This window comes from Epinephelus moara, chromosome 19, assembly GCF_006386435.1.
Source record: "Epinephelus moara isolate mb chromosome 19, YSFRI_EMoa_1.0, whole genome shotgun sequence".
In the NCBI taxonomy this organism is placed as follows: domain Eukaryota; kingdom Metazoa; phylum Chordata; class Actinopteri; order Perciformes; family Serranidae; genus Epinephelus; species Epinephelus moara.
Window position 1 is genome coordinate 20,411,366 of NC_065524.1, and position 19,932 is coordinate 20,431,297.

Sequence of the window (19,932 nt, forward strand, 5' to 3'; positions counted from 1 at the left end):
CGTGATGGTGAGCAAATTAGAGCCTTTTCAGATATTTTGGCATGTCATGACAGGAAAACACAGGTTTCATTAATGGAATTAACAAGTGCATTCCTTTAAGGTGAGATAGTTTTAGGGGTCTGGTAATTTGCACGCTGGCTCACTGGATACTTAATCGAACAGCAGTTATTAACAGAATTAGTTTCACCTTTGCTTTTTCTGCAGTCAATAAGTTTTGAAAAGTGTCTACACAAGGACCCTGACACCAAAGCAGCAAACCTGAATTCACCCATTTTTTATTTTATTATTAACACCCATACTTTTCTTGGGACATGTCACAATGTCTTGAGTGAAAATGGTGTATCCCTCTGACAAATGAAGTCTCATTTCTGTATTTTAAGGAAGATGTGACTAAACAGTGACAAAAGCAATGCAGACTCGTGGAATAAAAACAAACAAACAATGCATTTCAGGTTCATATTTCTTTTAATTTAGGCTTGTACTACATTTCAATGTATTACAACCTCTCCCAGACATCAGGGAGCTCCATTCCACCTTTCCGTACCTTCCCCCTTTTAAAAATGATTCTCTCCATACAATTCAAATCTGATTATACATTTAAATAAAACTTTTTAAAAAATTATTTTACTTATTCCATTTTTTTTCTTTTCCTACTTTCATTACAAATCTTCACTTCAATAGAAGGTGTTAGCTTGCAGAAACAAAATAAAACAAACGAAACTAATGCAACAACTAAAATGTAAAGACAGTGTTGCAGGTGAGGAGCCAACCGTTGGCTCTGAGGTAAGTGTCGGCTGCTTCCTGCTGCGGGCCTCCTGTTACCTCTTCTGATTCTGCTTGGCCTGCTTCAATAAAGTGTCAAAGTCTAGTGCATGAAACTTGCCTTTCCCAGGCAATGGATCGTACTCTCTACTCGAATCTGAAAAGAGAAGGACAGATGGGGTCAGCATTGCGTTACAGAACATACTGCACTGGGTTACACAATTTCAAAAGACTGATGCGACCCTCCACAGTTGTAGCATGGACTTTTAAAAAATGAGCAAGTCACGGGTCCAAATCCCACATGCAAAATCCATCACATTTTTTTGACAAGCCTCTCTTCAAAGATTCCTTTAATCTCCCTACATTGTCATCTTAAAAACAAACCTCAGGATCATTTAAAAACCCATCGTGTGCAGTTTGTGTGCCACGTAATATGTCATTGTAACAGGTCAGGTCAATAAAACCTCCACAGTCATAAAATCAATACAGAGGACGTGGCCTGCATCTCTTCAGTGGTTCCTACAACCGTGCTAACAAGCCACAAATTACACTTTGTGGTGACTTTTGTGTGAAACTTAAATACCTTTAGTCCAGTGTTCAATACTCTAATTCTAAACAGACTTTTAATGATTTAAACATGCAAAAAGCACATTAAAAGGACAGTGTGCTCAAAATTTGTCTCCCTCCTGCAGTGTGATTATCCCTCCAAATAGTTATTGGCTGTAGTTCACACAGTACAATGGCTCTCAGCTGCATTTAGCTTGTGGTGAGTGCACTGTATCAGGATGAATTGCAGCCAATATCTCTAATCTTCTGCAAACAACATCAATACTATTTAAATAGACCAACAGCACTCTGGGTGAGGGCTACAGGCACTTTTTGTTGTGTCCGCTGATTTATCCGTACCAAGGTCAGCATAGTTGGTCTTGCAGAATTGTCTCCTTCCACCAAAACACAGATCAAATGGCAGCTCATCTGGCTTGCGCAGCTTGCCTCCATTCTCGATGGCCGTGAAAGCATGCTTGGTGTCGTAATAAGTCACAAAGCCATAGTTGTCCCTGTGACGGATAAGAAAAACCATCAGTTTGTATTCATTTAAGTTTTCCAGAGGGCAGGTGAAGGTCATAACAGGTCTTGTACATTGTTTTGAGCTGTGACTTGCTTTTAAAAGAGCAACCTGGAGGTGTTGCCAGGAGGCTCCAGTTATGAACAAGCCTGATTTTGCTTTAGCACTGTAGCTTGGCCTAAGAGGTCACATATGGGACCAAGAAGGTTCAAAGACAGTGCAGTTTGCTCAAAATATAAACCTTATTAAAATGTCAACAGTAAAGTAATCTCATTACAAAAGCCGTTTGTGTCCTTACCCATGGTCTCTAAAGTGCAGGGTGCAGTCCTCAATCTCGCCAAATATACAGAAGCGCTCTTTAAGTTCTTTCTGGGTCATCGTTCCTCGGATTCGACCAACGTAAACAACCCGGCGTTCCTCCTGAAAGAAGGAAGAAGCTGATCAGATGATTTATAATCACGATATTTTGCTTAGAGACCCACATACTCAGAGTAAAATCAACTTACGATGGCTTTCTCTTTGCGTCTCTTCACCTCTTCTGTATTCATCTTAGCACCGTGACCATAGCGGGACACACTTAAGGGACTGAGAAAGACAGATTGAAGCCTTTAGTGTTTTTTTAAATACTTTTGGTTAAGTATTTGTTATGCACAACTGAAACAGCTATAATAGGCCCGTCTACATAATGACCACCACCCAGATGAGCATGATTCATATACTGCACCTGCACAATCTGCTTCTACTCCACTGTTCTCTTCTCTGGGGGGATCTAGACCGCGACCTGGAGCAACTCCAAGAGCCAGAACGAGAGGAGGAATACGAATACCTCCTCCTCCTGGGAGGGGAGCGGGACACCGAGGGAGAGGAACGTGAGGAGGAACGGGATGAGGAGCTGGAACTACTCTCAGAGTGACGGTGACGATACCTAGAGAGGAAAAGGAAGGAGTGCCAGTGATGAACAAGGGAAATCATAACTCCCAAAAGTGGTAATCAAGAAGCAGCAAGAACTCAAGTCTCACCTTTTCTTAGATGGAGAGCGTGATCTAGACCGAGATCTAGAGGAATGGGAGTCTGACTCTGAACCACTCGACATAGGGCTGGGAGAATGATGGGATCTCCTTTTTCTAGACCGGCCTCCAGACCTCTCTTTGGGACTAGATCTGGGGCTGGGTGAGCGGTAAGCAGCATGTCGACGGTAGGACCTCTCAAAGTGCCCTCTCCTGGGGCTTCCTTCTTTATCAGTGGCATCAGTCTCCTGTCGAGCAGGTGAAGCATCGGGAGTCTCCAGAACAGAGCTTCTCTCTGTGCCATCAGTCCTGTGATCCAGAGGGAACTCCTCTGCTTTGATTGTAACTGCATTTGTGGTAGACTGGGCAGACGGGGGTGTCTGCGTAGTGGTTGTAGCAGGTTGCTTGATGGGTTTAATAGTGATAAAAGATGGTTGTTTGACATTCCAGCGCTTGCCTTGCTCGTCATTGGAAGTGCCTTTGTTGGGGAGGCAATAGTCATGGTCCATGCATGCCACCTCGGGGGCGACGTCGGGAGCAGCAGGAGTGGGTTTGCTGCGGCCCCTGACTGAGGGCAGAGGCCGGGCCTCTATCTGGATAACCTTGGAGGGGCTTGACTTTGAGGACTCGGCAGCCTTGCTCTTCCCCAGCAGGGCCACAGGGGCCAGGGGTTTCCACATCTGGTGGGGAGGAGTGGCTGGAGGAGTCAGAGCTGAAGCAGAGGGAAAGAGTGCACCACGGTTAAACCCATGAGCAGTTCGTCATCTGCGGCAAGGTGGCAAATATTTGATAATGATGTAGTACATCAGATGACCCTATCTACTGACTGTGCTGTTTTATTGCTGGAAGCACTGAGCTCACAGAAGCCATTTAAGGACAGAGTAAAATGAGAACCCTTCTAATTTGCACATTTATAAAAAGATTAAAATCTTTTCAAAAAGTTGCTATTTCAATGATTTCACTTAATGGACTCCATCTTGAGGCCAAAGTCAAAATGCTGAGTTACCTGCAGTGCTTGAGAGGTCATTGGCTCTCACACGTTCCACAACTGTTTTCTCTGGAGCCAACTCAACACTGTAAACGGAGCACAGAGTCTGTTAGCATATCACAGTTAATGTCGCTGCCACCTCTTGGTTAGAGTGCAGCCAAGTCTAGCAAAAAAAAAAAAAGCCAGGTTGCACAAATTTAGACCAGGAGACCATCACTGTGGTCACACAAAAGAGGGGTTTGCGGTAGGTCTTGGCAAAAGTTGTGTATGCGTCATCTCCACACACACAAACAGGTTTCGATCAAACCATGACTCCATCACCCACACAGAGCAGCTCTACGGCTGTAGGGTAACTCACCTAGAGTTTCCTACAGCTGCTGCTCTACCAGAGACCTCCGGCACACAGTGCTTCTCTTTGGCTGAAGAGAGAAGGAAATAAGTGCATCAGCACAAAGTATAACACAACAGAGCAGCACACACCAATTCAACATTGTATAGATAAAGATTCCACAGCATGTCAGGTGTAAATGTTGTGTATCCTGTGTTTTGCCCTCGTAATACTTGTACACAGTGCATTTCCCATGGGAGTTGAGCAAATGGTCAGCAGCTACATTACTAATAACTTCACAGTGTGACGGTTCAATAAAAAAAAAAAAGATCAGGGACATGAGCAATGGCACATACAGAGTCCAACCCCTTGTTAGGGTTGGGGCTTGTACATCCGCCCAAACAAAGACAGCAGGGTGAGAGTTAAATGGATTTGCGGACAGGGCAGAATTCCAGCAGCTGAGCAGACAAGAGCACAAAGCAGCTTCTCTGCCCCCCGCAGCACCCATCTCTTAAAGGGGAATGTTTCAGTAGAAAACCCTGCCATTTTGAACAGTCAGATGTCCTCCGCAATCTTTGAAAGTCAAACACCCTTCTCTCGGGGGTTCAGATAAGCTTTCAGCCCTTATGAGCAGCCCGATAATAGCTTTGTTCCATAGGTCACCTTTGCTGGACTATAAACTCAGAGGTGGCTCTTGTATGTGCTGTTTGGCCGGAAATATGCGAGAGTGGTCATCTAACTTCACTGACGACACAATTGGGCATTTTCTATCCCTTGAAGTCTTTCAGTCGAAGTCCTTCTATCCTTTAACCCACTACTGCAAACCAAACATAGTGCTGCAATGTTGTCTGCCACTTCCCGCCATTGCGAAACCAGGAAAACTGACACTCTGACTACATTTAGTGTGGTACTAAACTATGTGACACACTGAGCTACTGGCCAGTACTACAGCCCTTATGCCAGAATGTAGGTGTGACTTAAAAAACTTTGGGAGTGTGTCATCTTGTCAAACAGGAAGTGGAGAGCATTCCTTTCATACACAGTGGACATAGAAGATTCAGTGGTTATGGATTACCTTGGGTTTCCTCAAACTGCTCCAACAAGCTGGTCAGATCAGCAGCTTCAATACCTACAGGAAAGATAGAAACAGACAGGTGCAGGATGATTATAGAGAATGGTCTTGTAGTTAGAGAGCTGTGCAAATGACACTGCGTATTATTTTACTGCACTAACAGCAAACATAGCTTTTCCTACATCATTTCTGATATGAGGTTCCTGCACATCAGCCAATCAGTGGGGCAGATTAAGTACGGGCTAGAGTTGCAGAGCAGCAGAGATGACACACTGACAAGGCAATTTTCTGACAAGCTTTGTAGATAAGTACCAGCTGCTAGTATGTCACTCAATCCTTTGTTTAGATATGCATTTGTTCACAAGAAAAAGCTAAAATGTCTTCAATCAATAGGAAATAAAATGGTCATAGTCAGCATTTCACGAACAAAACTAAAAGTCTTGCAATCAAGTGTCAGCTCACCTATCTCACTGGTGAAGGCCTCGATCAGCTCCTGCGTGGGGCTCTTCACTGCTGTAGTGGACTTCTCTTTAGTTTCAAGTACAATAGGTTTGGCCTTTAGACTCTGGGAGTCTGAGGGATGGATAGCCGCAGAAGAACAAAGCTGGGTACCACTAGGTGAGGGTTTGGTGGACTTGCTATCAGATATGATCGGGTTATTTAGGGACACAGGAGCAGCAACCACAGGCACCTTCTGGTAAACAGCAGTGGTCTTCTGGGGAGCACTGGGAGCAGACACAGTAGCAGCGGTGGGTTTGATCGCCTCTGTAGTGGTTTTAGGACAGGCTTTAGTGAGCTCCCCAGACTTAGGAGATACAGGCTGAGATTGGGGCCTTTCATCGACTGCACCCTCTACTCCTGAAAGTGCAGGAGAGGATTTCCCATCTGCTGGCGACACGCACTGAGGGGCAGGTTTTAAAGAGGCAGGAGACCCAGAGCTCTGAGGTACACAAGGTACTGCAGGTGGAGCTGAGGGCTTTTCGGGTAGAGAAGGTTTGGAGGCTTCGGGTGTTTGCTGGGGTTTAGGAACATTACTAGCAGCTGAAACCTTGTTGGATGAGGCAACCATGTAAGCCGGTGGGACCAAAAGCGCCTCAGGGGTGGGTGGTGCACACGGCCCCCTTGGCTGCCAGGCAGGTCTGACCTCCTCCGCTGCCTGGGGGTTAGGGCGTCGAGGATCCTTGGGGCGGGGGTCAGGCAGGCAGGGAATGGGGGGCAGCTCTTTGGGAAGCTCTGGGAGGCTGGGCCACTTGGTGCTGTTGTCGTCTTGTTTTTCCACCGGAGTGGGCTTCTTCTGCTGTCTGAGCCGCCGGTACTCTGCTAGACTGAGTGATTTGGTCTTCGGCTCTGCGGGGGCTGCAGCAGGGGGGGCTTCATCAACAGGTGGTGTCATCTGGGGTGCTGCGGGACTAGGAGCAGCTGCAGGGCTCTCTGAAGACACCGGGGGCAAAACAGCAGAGGGAGCTGCTGATGAGTCTTCCAGCTTCTCTGGCTGTCTGGGCATTTCATCAGGCTGTCGGGAGCTCACAGTTGTAGGAGAACAGCTCGGCTGATTCTCCTCTGGGCTAACATTTAAGGGCGCTGTTTCCTGTTTGGGTGACACAGATGTGGCAGCTTGCACATTGACTTCAGGCAACAGTGCTGTAGTGGTGATTTCTGTTTGTGTTTCAGTTTGGCATGGGTTTAGTTTCTTAGGTTTCACAGAGGAAGAAGCTGAAGTTGAGGCAACAGGAACCTTTGGGACTTTGTGTTTCTTCTCCTCTTTGACCGACCTCTCAGGCTTCTTGGGAGACTCCTCCACCATCTTTCGCATTGTGCCACTTCTGAGGACCCTCCCCTCCACAGGTTCAGGTTGGCACTGTTCCTTGCTTTTCTTTTTCTTTTTCCTCCTTGAGGGGCTTTTCTCTTTTATCTCCTCCTTCTGTCCATCAATGATCATCTCATCTTTCACACCTGAACTCAGGTCTGGTGTCACAGGGGCTGCAACCTTCACTGGAGCCTCGATGACCGTCTCATCTTCATCGTCAACGACTATATGCTCTGAGCAATCAGACACCGCATCCTCTGCTTCGTCTGAAACTCTCTGCTCATTCTCTAAAGACTGCTCTTCTAGTGGCAGAGAGACTGAGAGATCCATGTCTGGGATGGCCAGGATGGGTTCTCCATTTTCACCCTGGTCCACAACTTCAAGTAAGATGCCTCCTTCGGGCAACATCTGTTCCCCCTCGTCATTCTCCATACAGATGGCCATACAGTATGGGTGCATGTGCCTGACCAAGTCCCCCAGGCTGACCGAGACACCGTCTTCCACCTTTTCCTCAAAGGTGATGGGAATCGGGAGGGTCAGACCTTCCCAGTGTAGGTCACTGTCAGGAGATGAGTCATGACTCACTGGGCTCAGAGTGAGGGAGCCATCTTCCTCTTCCTCCCCATCGCTTCTCTGGAGAGAGTCTGCCAGCATCCTGGGGAGGCTCTGAGTGCAGAGAGGGAGACAGATATCCCGACAGGTTCAGAAATGTGTCTGCAGTTCAAGTTCATACATACACGTTGCTTGTGAGCGAGAAAAGCTACCTTTCCAGTCGATGAGGCTCTCGTGCTACACAGTGTGTCTTTTTCTGGAGGGGAACGGGACAGACACAGCAGTCTCCTGAGCTAGAGAGGGAAAAGATAAAAGCATAATCATGAACACTTTTAGATTTGTAGACTCTAACATAAATAATAGCATATGTTTAGAACCACAGGGGTCAGCAAGTTGCCCTTTCGCCCCCTTTCACTCTCTCTGCCCCGAGAACAAGAATCTGTGAGACACTTTGAGAGTTATGTATGACAGCTGGGCACTAACCGGAGAGTGTTCCCTGCCCTTCTGACCTGACAGCAGGTCTGAGTCGGGCAGGGTGTCAAACGGGGACAGGGTCTCATCGTCCACATTGTCGAGGATCTCCGTCAGGGCAGTCAACAGCGTGGCTTCACTCTCCTCGTCTAAACCTTTAGTCTAAATAAAACACGTGGAAATTAGGTCAACAGGGAGCATAAACAAACAACTATACAACACTTGAACACCACAGATCTCTCTTGTGCTACTGTAACACTTAAATCCAACCATGCAGAGCATGTCTTGCCTCTGTTATTGGCGCGTCCTCAAAGATCGAAAGAATAGAGGGGTCTAAGCAGCTTTGAAGGGCCTCCAGAGTTTCTGCAGAGCTCAGCCCATCAGTCTAGAGGGGGAAAAACACACTTCAGATTTTTTCTGGCACGAGTGAAAACTAAAACTAAAAATCTGTGAGCAGCCATGCACAAGTACATAATTATGACCACTAACATTTTAATTACACTACAAAGTGGAGACAAACACTTGTTACTGAAAACAAATGTTTACACCATCAGAGCGCCCAAATCAAAAGAACTAAATAAACCCACTTCTGATGGTGTTATTGGAACAATTTAAAATGGCTCACTTAATATGAAATTAAGCAATTTTTGGAAGTTTGACATGTTGTTATGACAGAAACATTTTATTAAAACTGTAATGAAGGTTTGTAGATGTGGGTGTAATTAGGGGTCTGGGACTTCAGTCAGATCTGTTCCACAGGAACGGGGGAGCTGTATATCCATTATAAGTGGAGTGGAATGAGCTCTCCGTCAACAAATAAACTGTGAAACAAAACCAGTGTCGTACAGTGTAAATCTGTTCACGCAGAGTTAACTTTCAGTTTCAAACCGACCAAAGCGTTTTCACAGAAAATGTTGTTAAACAAGTTCAAGTCTGAGCTCACATGAGGCATGTGAAAATGAGAGTCAGAAAAAGAAACCTCTGCAATCAAGAGAGGACACGTTTGTTTCAGCTTGAGGAGGAGGAAAACAAAATATTTCTTGCGAGCAGATATCAAAATACCAAACATATATTTGTCGGAACGCTCCGCCTTAAAATCAGTGTGTCCTAAAAATAATGTGGAAACCTGCAAAGTCAGATCAGTGTTAAGTATCATTCTTGGTGCTTAATGAAATCCTGTTTAGAAAGGCCTAATCACTGGATATCCTCAGAATATATGTCAGTGATTGGCTTTCTGAAACCAAAACATTTTAAAAACAAGCTTACAAAAATGAAGATGAAACTCATCTGAAATGTGCAAGCTCTCATGTGACTGCAGGCTCACTTAGTGTGTAACAACTCTTTAAACTTAAATCATATACATAACTGCACTCAGCCCAGCACACATGTGTCCCTATACGAGTAAATATACGTGATAACATTATGCACTTTGATCTAAAAAACACAGCAGTCTCTTACAGTGACCCACGTGTTGCTGTCTACACATGCACACACAGTGCGCAGACATGTTTGATCCTCGCCTCACCCCGTCCAAAGGGAGGCTGCCTCGCCCACGTGTTCCACTACAACAAACACGAGCAGGGTCCTCATGTCTGCTCCTGACTTATATTTCAATTTATTTTAAATCATAGGTAACATTTGAGTAAGTACTTTATATTTAATGGTTTAAAAAACACCAAGCATGTATTTATAAACTGTTTGGACATGTGTGTGTAGGGATTGAATTGACGGTGTCTGCTGCGCATGTGTGAAGGACGCCAACATGTGATCCACCACGACTCAACCACATGTGGATATACACACAGGTTTTTGAATGAAAACCGGCGTTGCTGCTGCAGTATCACAGTGAATAACCACACAGGCGTTTGGGTCTGTACCCACTGCAGCCACTGTCTTAATATAAAAGAGCTTCATCACTGTGCATCATCAGAGTTGATGACACATTACTGCAACGTGCTGGCATGGAGCCTATAATATAAACTACACCATGGCAGAGTTAACACACAGCACCTAAACCACTATCAAGCTATAAAAATCAGTACACACCAATGCTGCAGAGATGATGGAGCTAGCAGACTAGCATTTTGCAGTGTGTTACCACGTGTGTGTGAATCAATGGATGAGCAGTACACAGAGTACTTTTGCACATTGATGGAGCTTAAACGCGTTTTTCTGCTACTGATTACACACAGGGTGCACAAGCCAGGCTGATTACCTGTAAAAATACACAGCTGTCACTTCATTTGTTCAAAGCACTGTGTGTATAATAAGGGAGGACACCTGCGTCGTTCACTAACCGGCCGGCAAAGCTACTGACTCACAAGCTAGCATTAACATACAGCTATAAAACACCACCATATTTATAATTAAATGACATGTATAATTCAATAAATACACCAAAGAAATATCTAGTTGCAACCACCACAAAACGTGAGTACTTGCTAAAATAAGTTTTACTAGTGATACTACGGTGCCATCCACGTGTCACTTTTCCATGCGCAGTGTACAGCGCGTACACACAACACGCTCTGTCCCGCTCCTAAAAACACACACCTAACTCGTAACAGTGGTGTTACATGATAGGAAATAAAATAAAGGACATATTCTTTACCTCGTCTAGTGTATCCATGGGGAAAAACTCCATATTGCACGCAGTTAAAGTCTCCTCGCCTGCTCCCCACCGCGCCGCCATCTTGCAAGTCCACTCCCTGCCCCGTCTCGTTTCCGAATGAAAAGTAATGAATCGCACAGCAGAGGAACGAGCACGCCGGCAGGAGACACGTGGTCCAACATTCCCGGCAAAATGACGCAAAGTGACGCCCGTGGGGTCAGGGGGTACCGTCACGTGAGCACGTCTCCTTGTAGTTCAATTGAAGACAACTATAAGTTAATGATACTTTGTTGTAGCTGTTGCTGCAAAGTGAAGAGGACCAAAATGCACACCAATATAGACTGTTTTATTTTTGTTTATTAATTTAGTCAACAACAACAGGATGCAAACTATCAAGTAACATGCAGGTGGGTTAGTTACAGTATGAGATTAATCAAAATGCCACATATTTCTTGGCTCCAGCTTCTCAAATGTGATGATTTGCTGATTTTCTCTGTTTCATATTGTCATAATTTGAGGTTGTATACCGTTAGTTGGACAAAACACGTTTGAAGACGTCCTTTAACCTAATCAGTAAAAAAACACCCCACTAAATAGAGTAATTGATTATGAAAATATTTGCTACTTGCAGCCCTAATCTGAATTCAAGTCATGTTAAGTACACCATCTAATGTTGAAGGTTGGTGGGCATGTCATATTACACTCTGTGCAACTAATCTGTCATATGCAGAAATAGGCCTTCTATAACATCCATTTAGCGTAGTCTAGGTGTGGATTATATGCAGCATTTAATATTGTCTGTAGCATATGATATTTTGCATATAAGTTTTTGAGAAACTAATCATGGGATCGTTATGGTTGTTCTGTAACAATACACTGAGTGATCAGAACAATAGAAACAACTAATGCAAAGCAGCACTCCCTCCTTCAATTGCTAAATATTTGTTGAGACTTGTTTGCATGGGTGGACTATGAGGTAGTGGGCCCCTGGGCACAGATATGCAAAGGGCCCCATCACCTCTCCTACACAGGAGCAAGACAAACAGACTGTGGTGTTTTTGCGTCTCTTAAGAGCCTTTCCCACAGCATGAAAAACCCACTTACACCTGCTGACATTTGGCTTTTTAATGCAATGGGAATGGTTTTAATTGGCATTCAAACCCAGGTCAAATGACTCTGCAGCAGTCGCGGGTATTTATCGTGTCCGGCCTCAATCGGCATTGATGGGAACACAACAGCCGGGTGAATGTCCTTAACTGGCAAGATTATGCGCTGTCACAAAACACTGTTTGTCTTTACCTATGCAGTGATCAAACGTCATTAAATTAGTCTGCACTGAGTTTGAAAGAGAGACTAAGTAAGAGATAAAAATAAGTAATCACCTAAAGTTTTCTTTTCTCCATGCTGTTGTCTCATAGTGCTGTCAACTGTTTACCTGTGCTCCAGCATGTCCATGAAGTCAACGTGACACACTAAAAACAACAACAACAAAAAACACACACACACACAGAAAGGTATGCTCATCTGCTGCAAGGCCGTGTACACCGCTCTTGTCCACTGGCAATGGGAAAGAAGCCTATAGCCTATTTTAAGCGTATTTACCTTTTTTTTGTTTTAAACCCAAAGTACACATGCCAATTTTGGTCGAAACGGGTACCAGTAGTTTTTATGAATTATTTTGTAGGTGTGTGTCTCCCAGTGGTCATTTTTTGTGCCTTTGAATTGTGTTGTTGTTTTTTTTTGTCTTTTTGTGTCTCTTTGTAGTTATATTGAGTCTCTACCTGGTCAATACGTTTGGTCAAATTTGAGATTTGACAGTATGCCAATGAAGGCCAGGGGGGCTCCTGGCACTTTAGGCCCCTGGGCTAGTGCCTGGTGGGTCTGTTAAGTAATCCATCCATGCTTATTTGGTTATCTGTATGTTGACTTAACTCTGGTGTAGGTGCAGAAAACCTGTGATATTTGGTAGGTATGACAATAAGAAAAAATATGATGCACTGTGTAAACACTACTCCCTAGTAATACTATTATAGCCTGTGCTGTTGTGTTACTTTTTAATGCACAGGCTGTGTTTTCTTTATATCTACATGTCGTGCTTTAGTACACATTCTAGTAAGTAACTTGTGTAAATTCTACAAAGAAGTTTAGAGGAAGTTATATATTTTGAGAGCAGGTTAATTGGCCGTGCCTATCTGTAGTTCCTTAGTTCTTTTCCATCTGTCTGGCATCTCTGCTCCCACAGTTTTAGACTAATTGCTCGTACTTTCAATGACCATGAAAACAAGGAAGTAAGGAGGGCTCTTCAGGACTGGAGGGCTCTCTGTGTTGTTATTTGGATGAGACAAAAACATTTGTGTGGAGATTGTTTTCCCTTTTAATTGGGGTGTATTTCGTGCCAGACCGTTAACTTTTTAGCAATACTTTTGCACATAAGTTTGGGTTACACACAGTGACAGTCATGGAATTTAAAATATGTTTGCACTATTTTTGTCTCACATTATGTTCTGCTGTCTGTGTATCATTCTCTGCATTGTGTCAAAATTATACGATGGGTGAGTTTGACGGAGCTCTTGCATTAAATTTGTGTACATCAGGGGGTTAAATGACACCACACAATTGGATCCTACTTATTTTTTCTCGTCTAAAAATACCAGGTCATACTCAAACAGGACTACTTTTAAGAAATAACACATTAATCTTCTTGAGAATGATAAGTTCAATTAATAAGAAGTAAAAGCTGACTCTGTGTGTGTGTCTCTTTTTTTTTAGCACTTACCATTATGTTGTAATTGTCACTTGTGACTGCAGTGGGCACTGTTCAGCAAGAGTCATATAGGATATTCTGCTTATGGAAACACACTTTGATTGTGAACGATGCTGATTTTTCTATTCTTGGTGCACATTTTGTTCTGAAATTTAATATTACATTCTCTGTTTTCCAGGAGTCTTTGGACGGCTGGAGAAAGGTCAAGGCGGTCATTCACAGCCATCACAAAGAGCAGTTTTGAACAGAGACAGACAAATGAGCAAACTACATTAACTGATGAAGGCTTTGAGATGTGGTTAAAGCTGTGGGAAAAGGTAAGTATACCTTGAGTTGCTGTATTTTTGGTGAAACTCTGTTTTCTGGTTTAGAGCCAATGGTTTAACACACACACTTTAGATGAAGCCACATATAAAATGAACTTTGCAGAGGGGATTAACACTATGAAAACGCTCACTGATGACTAACCAAACAGCACACTGAGAAAAAATGTGTTTTCTCTCAGTGCTGGGGAGATGATGGATGTCTTTTTGTTCCTGGGTGTAATACATAAATGAATGGTATGAGGACTGAACAGGAAGTCAGGCTGTGAAACACAGAGGTGGGGATTAAATTGGGTCAAATACAAAAGTGGGGAAGATGTGTTCCTCATTAGGATCGGTACTGCATGGCACAGAAAAGCCATCGGCAATCCCCTGTGTCCCACAGGCAGACATGGATTAGAGGTGAGCCCAGCCACACACACACACACACTGTGGTCTTCCATTGCGGTGTACCACGTTGTCTGTGTCTTTGTTTTACAGACATCATTTATTCTCTGCTGTGTGAAGAATAAAACTGCCATGTTTGCTGTTTGTATAGTTTTCCAATCTTTCTACATTCTTTAAACAGCTTCCTCGCTGCGGCACAGCTCTTCAGTAAACTCATAAACTTAAATTAGACAGAAAGCATCCTTGTCTCAAAACAACACACACACAGATCCGCTGCAGCGTAGTCTTATATGTGTGCTGTATGTTTTCTGGCGTCGATCCAGGAATCCCTCAGGCGACAATTATAAGTCTCACTGATCAATTTTGTCCCTTGCTGCGTTTCAGTTAAAGAATGGGAATTTCCTCTGAGGAACAAGACCCTTTTAGTTATGTGTGTCACAACCTGCCTCTTGGGCTGGACAAAAAGAGGGAGACACATAGGTAAATTAACAAATAAAGTGATTTATAGAGTACGTAATGTAGCAAGTAGATGAGTGAAAATGTGCTGTGGGGGTGTTGCGCTGTCAAAACAAAGGAAAAGGAAACGAAAGAAACAAAGCAAAAGGTCTGGGGTCTCATTTATAACATTGCGTACGCACAAAACAAGACCTGACAGAGGCGTTCACCACTTCCCATGCAAAAGTTGTGATCTGTAAAAACAGAGTTAGTGGAAGAAACTTTGACCCATGCTTACGAACATTTTGGAGACGGGAAATTGGCGACGCAGATGGTGAGGTGGAAGCCTGATTGCAGAAACTGTCAAATATTTTTTGGGGCACGCCATTTTTGGCTTATGTCTGTACGTACAGTTTCAGGATGGATCCTTACTGCATTTCTTAAATGACATCCTGGTGAGGAGTTCTGCCAGCCGAGGACTGATTGTGCATGGGGCACACTGGGCCCAGGTGTGTCCCATGACGCTGATTGCACTTGTTAAAAGTCTGCTGCCCAGGAAGCAAACAGCACAAGCAGAGGAACCAGACAGAGGAACTTAGCAGAGGAGCCGTCACATGTGCCATGGTTTATAGCATTTATTTATATTGTTAGTTTAGTAAGTTCACCAACAACTGTTTGATCCCTATGCCCTCGTGTCCACATGTTGAAGTATCCTTGAGCGAGACAGTGACCCCCAACTTGCTCCTGATGAGAGAGTGGGTGTAAGAAGACACACTTGCGTGACACTGGGCAAAAGCATCGCTGTCTGATGAAAAACACGTATCTCCACTTTTGACAATTTTGACTTTCTACAGTGCATGGAGTGTCCATAACATTCCCTAGCAACTGTTAGCGCTGGGTATCCAAATGACCAATGGAAAGACATTTTATTACATCATCTATTCAACACGTATTTCCATTGGGTGTCAGAAGTGTCCATCAAAGCACGTAGAAATTCAAAAGTGGAGATACGTGTTATTTATTGGACAGCGACACAACTGTAGCAGAGTGTCAGGCAGAACAAGAAGCGGATGTCTAGAAGAGCGTGTTGCATACTTGTTTCTTGTGTTGTTGTGCTTGAAAATCCTGTTTCAGCCTTGGTTTCACACACAGACAGTTTAATTTTTGCTTTTAGTTTGATCCTAGTTTTGGGGAAGTTGTAAAAAACTTCCTATCTGTCTCAAATCAGTGTGTTAGCAGTGTTTCAAGCAATCTGCACCATTACAATCAGTTCTTAACACAAAAGTATTCCATTACTTGATGGTGGCAGTTTGTTGCTGTTACAGCAGTATTGACTTTTGCTTCCTTGGTGCCTGTTCCCCCACTTGTCTGAGACACAACTGGCCCAACCTGTCTGCTTCTCATTACCAGTCGTGTCCTAATGTATCCACTGCTGCTCATATTTCCTCTGCTTCTCCTACCAGAGGCCGTGTGCATCTGTGGGAGCCGGAAGACTTACGAGCTCGTCTGTGTGCGAGAGAGACAGAGAGAAAGAGAGGAACGCCACTGTGCCCCAACACACTCCTTAACTGCTACCTACCGCTGCTCTGCCGTTGCCATGGATACAGTGCCCTCTCTCCCCCTCTCTCTCTCGCTGGGTATGGAGGGATGGGGCTGGAGAGGAGAGAGGAGAGGAGAAGTGGCTCTGGCTGCTGCCTCTGCGTCATATTCATACCAGTGCAGCTGAGAGCCCCCCCCCCCCCTCGCCCCCCCTTTTCCCCTCATCCTCCTCTTTCCTTCCTTCCTTCCCTCCTTCCTTCCTTCTCATCATCCAATTTGCACACTGCTAGATCCCCCCCCCCTCCATTTGTGTCTCCTATCTGCATCTGCTCATCACAGTCTCTCTCTCTCTGCTGGCGCAGCTTGGTTACCTCTGCGTGGCTGACCCGGGCGGACTTTTTCCAGCGAGTGTGGGCGCAAGAGAAAGAGGAAGACAAAGGTAAGCGTTGAGATGGAGGATGTTTAAGAGTGTTTGTCTGTGAGAGAGAAGGAGAGGAGGGGGGTAAGGTGGGGGGGCGCAGAACAGCTGCAAGACAAAAGACTGAGAGGTAAGCATTAATGGCATGAACTCACCTGATAACACGTGTGCCACCAGGAGCTTTTTAAACATTTTGCTGGGGATTTAAGAAGAAACATGGTTGTCAGTGCATGTGAGCAAGTGTTTATCTGCTGCCAGAGGACAACATACTAAGAGTGTTTTCGTGTGTGAGTATGTGTATACCTCAGCAAGCAAGGCAGTCAGTGTGTCTGTGTGTGCAGGCACTTTGCCGTATGTCACACAGTGTTATGGAGCTGCTGCGTGTTCCCACAGCGGAGGGAACAGAGGGGGAACTTCATTATTCTCAGGGAGCTTTTTTTGAGCGATGTGAGGATGTGTTGACAGAGCGGGAATCTCTGTATCTGCAAGAGTAGGAGCGTGAGAGGCAGAGAGGGAAGAGAGAGCATGCCTGACAGTGCAGTCAGTGGTGAAGTGCTCAGCTTCAAAGCCTAATCGCTCCTGGAAACAGAAGCCATTTCCCAAATCACATTCACGCATCCCCCCTCCTCCTTTTCTTCTCTCTCACTCTTATCTCTTCTTTTTCTCCCTCTTGCAGTGTTGGGGATGCCTCTCTCTATCTCTCATATCTGCCTTTGTTCAGAGTTCACTATTTTACAGTAGCAGAATCTTCTGTAAATGTCAAACCCGCAGATCGCGGCCCACAGGGTGCACAAAGGACCGAGTGGTGACAGAATAGCAGGCAGAGATGAGAGGACTCAGAGAGAGACAGACCTTGTTGAAACAGAAACAAAAAGTGTGTGTGTGTGTGTGTGTGTGTGTGTGTGTGTGTGTGTGTGTGTGAAGTGGAAATGAAAAGAGGGGGAGAAGACAAGTAAGGGGAAAAGAAGAGGAGGCCCGCAGGGTTGTTCATTGTGTCTCAGTCCTGAGAACAGTGTCTGACACAGTGTATGACATTTGACTGTGATGCTTCTGCCAGTGCGCTGGTGTGTGGGGAATGCGCCTGTCAGCTTTCATTTCAGTGGAGACAGTTGTTTGTCTTTTGTTAGTGTATTGGTTGTGAGTGACAGACAACAGAGATCTGAGGTTTGTTCAACTAGATTCAACTCACCCATGGGGGCTTCTTTAGTGCTCAGGATACATGGATACAGTAGTCTATCAGTGGTTTGATGTGCCCCCACAGCCCTGTCAGATGAACCAAAGACAGAGTACTCTTTCACTGACACTTATTTGGAACATCCGTCATTATTTGACATGGATGGTATTTATTTAACATCATTAGTTATATGAAAAATATGTTGTTACAACATTTTTTCATACAATTCAACAAATGTTAAGTTTGCATGTGGAAGACCACCACTTGGATTGTGGATGCTATCCATTACTTTTGGCCATTTTGACCATTTATCCATAACTTTCTAATAAGAATTTCAACCTCTATCTATCATAGTAGCTCTCAAACTTTTTTCAGTAATTTAACCCATTGAAATATTTTTTCAGCCAAGTACCACGTGACCAATGCAAACATTTTTTTACTAGGAAAAAAAAGCTGACAGAAAGAACTTTAATACAGCGCTGCGCCATCAGTATCTGATTTACTAACAATAACCTTGTAAATGAAAAACACTTAAATGCTACATTTCAAGTCTTTCAAATCTATTACTAGATCAGTGGCAGTGTAGTTGCATTGAACTGTGTCTTTTTGATACAATACTTTCAATAGTAATATAATTATTTTAGGAATTAAGCATGACTGATAGTTTTTGAATTAAAGTTTAAAGGTCTAGTGTGTAGGATTTAGTGGCATCTAGGGGTGAGGTTGTGGAACTGAAACTTCCCCCTTATGCCAAGTGTGTAGGAGAACATGGGGCACTAATGCAAAAATGCAAAAACATGAATGGCCCTATGTAGAGCCAGTGTTTGGTTTGTGCTTTCTGGGCTACTGTAGAAACAACATGGCAGACTCCGTGGGAGGGAACCTGCTCTGTCTGTAAACATGAACGGCTCATTCTAAGGTAACAAACATACAGCGATTGTTAATTTCAGGTGATCATAAACTAATGAAAACAGAGTTATGAACATGACATAACATCTCTAATAATAGATGCCCCTAAATCCTACACACTGGACTATCCCCTGCAGTACTAAAAAGTACCCCCAGGAATATACGTACCTCCATTTGAGGAACACTGATCTATCGCATTCCTTGAACTATTTATTCATTACTTTAGCTTTTCAGCATTTTCCCATCATGTATAGCCATTGATTTAGACCGTTAATCAAACACTTTAAGCAATCTAATTCCATGTATCTATTACTTTTAAGCCATCTGTTAGCCAGACTTCTCTGCTTGATGCTTGCTAATTAGTTTTCATGCATTTTCAATTGCAACATGTAACCTTCAGGTGGTACAGCTGCCTTAATATATGGAAATATTTAATGGTGAAATTGGAATTTCTATTTTGTCAATTAAGTAGAGCCAGTACAGTCTTTACATGTACTCCCTGGCAACTGCAAGAGTACCCCCTGGGGTACAAGTACCCTTTTGTGGGAATCACTGTACTACACTGTGCCGAAGTCTGTACTGGCAGTCTTGATGTATTTTATTGCAGTTAGTTAAACTGTATCGTCTTTAAAGTTTTTCTATTTTTACTCTGTCTTGCGTTCAGTCACAGTGGCTCAATGATGCCGCTCAGTCTGTTATCCATCCAACAGGATCAGGTACATGAGCAACAAAGACATCCAGCTCATGGGAGTCAGTTATGTGCTTGTGTGTTTGTGTAGTGAAGTGTGAGATTATGAGATTATTGGCTCGGAGAACAGGCACGCTCGAGCCGAGAGAAGTTATGGGATGAACGGGAAGGGGAAACCAGAGACGTGGAGGAGGGAAAGGAAATGAAACAAAATCACATCGAGCCACATCAAGCTGCAGAAAAGGTCGAGGCAATATCAACAGGGTGAGGAGATTAAATTGACAGAGTGAAGTAAGATTAAAAAGCTGGAGAAAAGTAGAAAAGGAGGCAGGGGCTGCTGGGCAAACAGTCTGCGGCGGAGTCAGACTGTTTACACGCAGCTCTTGTTGGGTGTGAGCGTGTGCACGTCATACATGCGCACTCTTCCTGCCTCCCATGGGTCTCCAGTGTCCCTGCGCTCCAGGTGGGCTTTGCATTTTTAATCGATACTGTCTGTAGTGATTAACACCAGTCTTCTCTCAGCAGCGGAAAAACAGACGGAAGGAGCGAGAGCGGGAGACAGAAAGAGAGATGGAAATCTGTCATACACCAGGCAGGGTGTGTGAGTGAGTGAGTGTGTGTCTGCGTGTGT

The 19,932-nt window shown here is 44.2% G+C and overlaps 1 protein-coding gene and 1 non-coding gene across 2 annotated transcripts; both read right to left on the reverse strand.

Annotated features, from left to right (window-relative positions):
- Positions 1-446: 446 nt before the first annotated feature.
- On the reverse strand, positions 447-10,786 carry pprc1 (PPARG related coactivator 1). The gene is made up of 14 exons (XM_050071895.1): positions 10,665-10,786; positions 8,343-8,438; positions 8,066-8,215; positions 7,795-7,875; positions 5,686-7,696; positions 5,227-5,280; positions 4,182-4,242; positions 3,842-3,909; positions 2,848-3,547; positions 2,553-2,753; positions 2,335-2,413; positions 2,127-2,248; positions 1,669-1,820; positions 447-919 (listed from the first exon to the last, which is right to left on the reverse strand). Exons 1-14 carry the CDS (start codon positions 10,743-10,745, stop codon positions 819-821), a joined length of 3,957 nt encoding a protein of 1,318 aa, XP_049927852.1. The 5' UTR covers positions 10,746-10,786; the 3' UTR covers positions 447-818.
- On the reverse strand, positions 1,912-2,051 carry LOC126407286 (small nucleolar RNA SNORA50). Its single transcript, XR_007571768.1, has one exon. It is a non-coding gene; the product is annotated as a small nucleolar RNA SNORA50 (small nucleolar RNA).
- Positions 10,787-19,932: the final 9,146 nt, after the last annotated feature.